Source organism: Panulirus ornatus, chromosome 69 (genome assembly GCF_036320965.1).
Source record: "Panulirus ornatus isolate Po-2019 chromosome 69, ASM3632096v1, whole genome shotgun sequence".
NCBI classification, from domain to species: Eukaryota; Metazoa; Arthropoda; class Malacostraca; order Decapoda; family Palinuridae; genus Panulirus; species Panulirus ornatus.
This window is the reverse complement of record NC_092292.1, coordinates 12367460-12373995: the sequence shown is the minus strand read 5'-3', so window position 1 is coordinate 12373995 and position 6536 is coordinate 12367460. Positions and strand designations below refer to the sequence as shown.

The 6536-nt window shown below is 50.0% G+C and overlaps 1 protein-coding gene across 1 annotated transcript in view; it reads left to right on the top strand.

Moving 5' to 3' along the window:
• LOC139747625 (B-cell lymphoma/leukemia 11A-like) overlaps positions 1-5620 on the top strand; it is a 125822-nt gene extending 120202 nt beyond the window's left edge. The window contains 2 exon segments of the mRNA XM_071660114.1: positions 3217-5294; positions 5296-5620. Of these exon segments, the coding sequence (XP_071516215.1) occupies positions 3217-5294; positions 5296-5487 (2270 nt within the window). The 3' untranslated portion in view covers positions 5488-5620.
• Positions 5621-6536: the final 916 nt, after the last annotated feature.

Here is a 6536-nt window from a genome sequence, read left to right as displayed (position 1 = left end):
TTTTAAGGATCGTAACCTTTACTTTTAAGGATCGTAACCTTTACTCACTCTAAAGAGTCGTAATTATGTGTTGTCGTACACTGTCTCAAATCTGTCTTTCTAGTATCTAAACTATTTCTAGTTACTTTTTCTAGGATCTCGAATATTTCTAGTATCTAAATTATTTCTAGTTAGGAATCTTAAATATCTCTCGCTAGCTACTCTAGGTAGCCTCAGATATGTCTACTTATTCTAGAGCCTTGAATACGTCTAGATATTCTAGAGTCTTGAATACGTTTAGTTATTCTAAAGCCTCAGTCATGCCCAGTTATTCTAGAGTCTCAATTACGTCAAGTTATTCGAAAGAATCTTTAATACGTCCAGTTATTCTAAAGACACTCAAATACGTCTAGTTATTCTAGAGTCTCAAACACATTCTAGTTATTCTAGAGTCTCAAACGCGTCTAGTTATTCTAGAGTCTCAAACGTGTCTAGTTATTCTAGAGTCTCAAACGCGTCTAGTTATTCTAGAGTCTCAAACGCGTCTAGCTATTCTAGAGAAGTTTTAGATACATCCAGTTATTCTAGAGAAGTCACAGATACGTCCAGTTAATCTAGATGGGTCTCGGTCTTGGCGAGAGCATGAGGGGAGACATGTGAATGAGTTTATTGGGTGATGGCGGGGAAAGTTTGGTGGAGTTGGGGGAAGAGGAGGAGGGAGGGAGGAACAGCTTTCGGCGAAGAAGAAGAAGAAGAAGATGCCCACGGGACACCCCACCCGCTCGTCCCAACCCTCACACACACACATACACGTACACAAAACACCCTCACTCCACCTCCTGTATTAGTAACCCTACCGCTTCCTAAGGCTTCTGTGGAGTTGGTGTTTGCGTTGTGCGCTAAGATATTACGTTCCACAACCAAGATGCGTGGTCAGCCGGGACGAACAGTCGGCGAGCGAGCGCCATCGCCGTGGACGACGGTCAGAGATCGAGACGTCATATGTCCTTCCCTCCCTCCCTCTCGCTCCCTCACCCTCCCTCACCCCACAAGGCCTGATGCATTATCCTTGGTCAGTTGTATAAGTAGGTGGCGGAGACGAGTGGAAATTGCATTGTCCTTTCATGGTAGAATTGTATCGACAGGACGATGGCGTCTCGAGGGAGGCGCGGTAGATTGGCTCCGGCTGGAGACACGGGAGGCGGTGGTGGAGGAGGAGGAGGCGGAGGGCCTGGTTGGCTGGCTGGCCGGCGGGCCTTGTACCAAGGGGGTTCCTACCAAACAGCGCTGGACGACGCGTCGCACTTCCTGAATATATACATATTTTTCTCTGGTCTTGTTTGGTTCTCCACGTGTGTGTGTGTGTGTGTGTGTGTGTGTGGCTGGAGCCATATCAGGGCCAGGTATCTCGTGGCTTTTTCTACATATATAGATTTACCTTCTGCCTTCTTATCGTTTCGATATAATCATGTCCTTGACCGCAAGGAAGGGGAACGTACAGTTTTTTTTTTTCTTTGGCTTTCTGATAATATTATTCTATCAAAATCCATCACACAGCGACATTCATTTGTTAGGTCGATTGCTTTGAATCTCAGCGCGCGCTCGTGTGCCATGGTACAATACGTCCAGGGTTGAATATCATTCAAACTCTTTATCTAAGGCTTTTAAGGGATTATCTCTTTTTTTTATGGGGTTAAAGGTCAAAGATCCGATAACAGGTAAATGGAATGCACCATGGATGCGCCGCCGCCCCTCTCCCCCATCTACCACTTAAGGAAACGCATTGCCATCTTACGAATTCGACGCCACTTTGATTTAAGCCTTTTTTGGGTAGATCTGCGAGGTCAAAAGGTCAAACGACGCCACCCATTTTCTTTTACTATATTCATACGTATCGGAATTCATTTTTTTTGGGAGAGGGGGAACTACTATAGTCTTTGTAATGTTGGCGACTCTTGGTACGGAGTTAGAATTAAGATATTTATGAAGGGACACAAACACTTGTTCACATGCGCAATTCGTGACTTTTCTGTTTCCTCCGATTTGAAAGTGGTTACTGACAAGAAAATGTATATAATTCTTGTATTCAAGTTGATTCTTTTGTGTGTGTAATTGTATTTGTATGCTATTTTGTGATGGTATTTAGATATTCTATTATGTGGTATTTAGATATTCTATCATGTGGTATCTAGATATTGTTATGTGGTATTTAGATATTTTATTACGTGGTATTTAGATATTTTATTACGTGATATTTAGATATTTTATTATGTGGAACATAGATATTTTATTATATAGTATTTAGATATATTTTGTGGAATTTATATATTCTATTATGTGGTATGTAGATATTCTGTGTTATCTAAATGTTCTATTATGGTATTTTGATATTCTGTAATGTGGTATCTAGATTTTCTATTATGTATTATCTAGATATTCTATCATGTGGTATCTAGATGTTCTATTATGTAGTATCTAGATGTTCTATCATGAGGTATCTAGATATTCTATTATGTGGTATCTAGAAGTTCTATCATGTGGTATCTAGATGTTCTATTATGTGGCATCTAGATGTTTTATCATGAGGTATCTAGTTATTCTATTATGTGGTGTCTCGATGTTCTGTCATGAGGTATCTAGATGTTCAATCATGTAGTATCTAGATGTTCTACTATGTGGTATCTAGATGTTATATTATGTGGTATCTAGATATTCTATTAAGTAGTATCTAGAGGCTCTATCATGAGGTATCTATATATTCTATTATGTGGTATCTAGATGTTCTATCATGAGGTATCTAGATGTTCTATAATGTGGTATCTAGATATTCTATTATGTGGTATCTAGATGTTCTATTATGTGGTATCTAGATGTTCCATTATGTGGTATCTAGATGTTCCATTATGTGGTATCTAGATATTCTATTATGTGGTATTTGGATGTTCTATTATGTGGTATCTAGATGATCTATAATGTGGTATCTAGATATTCTATTATGTGGTATCTAGATGTTCTATTATGTGGTATCTAGATGTTCTATTATGTGGTATCTAGATGTTCTATCATGAGGTATCTAGATGTTCTATCATGAGGTATCTAGATGTTCTATTATGTGGTATCTAGAGATTCTATCATATGGTATTTTGGTATTCTATCATGTGGTATATACATGTTCTATCATATCTCTTCTGTTCACCTGTGACCCACAACAACACTAAAGTATTCCTTCAATTCCAGAGCCTGCTCGGTACGTGTGTGGCACGTGTGGCGCTGTCCTGGGGTCGGCGTGGTCGCTCGTTCAGCACGTCCAGTCTTCACACGGCATCATCATCTACCAGGAGGCACCGGGAGCCACGCCTGTCTCCACGCCCTCCACGCCCCCGGGTCTGCCCAGGCCCTCTCACTCCTCCCCCTTGGCCTCGGTGTCCTCCACGGCCACCACGGCCTCGGGCCCTCACCCACCGCCGCTCCACTTGCTGGATCCCACCAAAGTGGACTTGAGCAAAGTGGATATCACGAAGGTGGACTTGTCCAAAGTGGACTTGAGTAAGATAACGCCACCGGTAACGTCGGGGACGACGCCCCTCCCACCTCATCCGCCGGTGACGGCGCCCCTGCTGGACCCCAGCCACCCCTTCAATCTCCTTCGGATGCCTATCGGAGACGCCCGCGCGCCCTTCCCGCCGGGCCTCACCCCGCCGTTCGTGCGTCCGGGCCATGACTTCCGAATGGACCAGCTCCTGCAGGAGGGATTGCGCCTCAACCCCGGCCTGCTTCCTCCGCACTTCGAACGGCCGCCCTTTCTTGACCCCGGGCTGGGCGCACCCCGCCATACGGCGCCCACGCCCCTAACTTCTGGCGGTGACCCAAACCTCGACTTCTACTCCCAGCGGCTACGGCAGCTGGCGGGCACAACTAGCCCAACCAGCTCCACCTCGCCCCGCAAACCTCTTCCAACGCCACCCTTCGCGTCGCCCAATGCGCCAACGCCCTCCAACCTGGCACCCTCGCAGACACCCACCTCCACCCGCAGCGAACCGGCCATGAACGTGCCGGAGAGACGATTTAAGTGCATGACCTGTTGCAAGTGCTTTCGATGGGAGAGCAACCTCGCCATCCACCAAAGGCTTCATACAGGCGAAAAGGACTACCGTTGTCCGAAGTGCCAGGAAGCCGTACCAACACCACAAAAGCTACGCATGCACATGAAAACGCACAGGAAGAGTTCAAGCACGGAAAGCAATTCTCCCGACTCCTCACGCCCTCAGACGGAGGATGATAACGATGAGGAAGAGGAGGAGGAAGAAGAAGAGGAGGAGGAGGAAGTCGACGACGACGACGATAACCCTTCCATTTGTGATAGCGGGGACGAAGAAGAGGAGGACATTGTGGAAGAAGACGTGGAGGACGACGAGCCCGAGGACCTCTCCACTACTTCGAAGTCTACCCCGGTACCCACCTCACAGAGCGTGTCCTCCAGTACCGCAGACAACCACAAACTGTCGAGGAGTGACCAGCAAAAGTCAGTCGTGGGCGAACTCATGGATAAATTTGGCCTGGCGAACATCTCCGCTTACAGCGAGGCTTATCACCAGGCATTAAAAGAATCCGGGTGTCTCTCCCACTACCAGATCAGGAAAGACGGCGAGAAGATACACACAAACGGCATCGAGAAGCTGAAGCTGAGAGACGACCTTACCAAAGGGTTGATAGGCGCTCAGCCAACGCTCGACGTGGCCCACCAGACGCTCCTGGGAGCTTTCGATAATCCTTACGACGCCCAGAAGCGCCTGGCCGCCGCTCAGAGGGACGGGAGCCTGTACGCTGGTCTCTGGCTGCCCAACCTGGCGGGGACGGGTGCCGCCCCGAAAGACCTGTTCCACGGAGTGCCGCAGGCGGACGGGAGCTTCCTGCAGCGGAAGCTGTTGACCGATAGTTCCATAAAGCCCAGCGAGGTCCCCGTCGGTCTAGTGAAGCCCGGCACGAGTTCGGCGCCGGGAACCCCTATCTCCCTCGTCCCACCGAGGAAAGACAGCAAGAGGAACGACACCTGCGAGTTCTGTGGCAAAGTGTTCAAAAACTGCTCGAACCTAACAGTGCACCGACGCTCTCACACGGGGGAGAAGCCATACAAGTGCGACTTGTGTAGTTACGCCTGCGCCCAAAGTTCAAAGCTCACGCGGCATATGAAGACGCACGGCCGCATGGGCAAGGATGTGTACCGCTGTCGCTTTTGCGACATGCCCTTTAGTGTCGCCTCCACGCTAGAAAAGCATATGCGAAAATGTGTTGTGAATCAAAATAAGAAAGCGTTGTTTCCCCCCGCTCTCGGCCGGGTCCCACGACGGCCTGGACTCCTACAAGGGTCTCCACTTCACGCCCGTCATCAGCGACGACTCCTCCAAATCCGGGGGGTTGTTCTCCCCCCACTTCAACGCCGCCGCTACCGCCAACACATCCAACGAGGACACAGGAGATTCCTCAAATTTGTCCGGTCCCGGATCTTGAGACTGGGCCCCCCTGGTAGCGCCCCACCTGCCGCCGCCAGGGACCCAGGGGCTCACCCCACCGACTCTTGGGTTTCCCAGGGCGGCCACTCACCCTTGGGTGGCATCGAGCCGCCCACCGCCCCCGCTCTTGCTGAGGGGGGTGTCTGGTCCCCTGGCTCCAACGGCGCCGCCCTGGACGTCGCCCGTGGCACCGCGGCCCCCCGGGACGCCACCCCGAGCCCCGGCGCCGCCCACCTGACCAGCGGCAGCAGCGGCAGCAGCAGCAGCAGCAGGGCGGGTGGCGTAGCCCGCACATTCCCACACCTCGCGTCACGTGACTTCCCAGTGAGCGGCGCCCGTACCGCCCCGCCCCCGCGCGCGGCAGTGGGCGCCCCAACAAGCTAGTCCTGTGTGTTGTGCGACGGTGAGAGCAGCAGCAGCAGCAGCACGCCCACACTCGGCCCATTGTTCCTATTGATGTTATGTGTTGTGTAGTGTATGTTGTCCAACCTGAACTGGTCACAAGCGGCGGGCAGTGTCAGCCCCTAAAAAAGTGCCAGTGCCGCCGACAGCTGACCCACACCCCACACCCCTACACACACACCCCACACACACACAAACCAGTGCCGCCAACAGCTGACATCATCATCCATCCCCCACCACACACACATACCAGTGCCGCCAACAAATCACCCACCACTAGTGCTACCAACGGATGACCTCACACCAGCGCTGCCAACAGATGTAAAAAACAACCCCTCCTCCCCCACACACACCAGGTGCCACCATAAAATGACCGACATTAGTGACACCAATAGCCGATTCCACACATGGGCCACGCGAGTGACCGCCAGAAATAGCTACCAAACAGCTGATCTGCACCGACTGTCCAATCAACTCAGCCAACAAGGAGAACCCCGAAGGAGTCCCAAACCCCAACTCATGCTCTTCATTTACATACAAACCAATCCCTAATCTTCAGAATGATGTTGCTCAACACGTGTGATGTGGAGGAGAGAGAGAGAGAGAGAGAGAGAGAGAGAGAGACTCAAAACACCAGCTGATCCT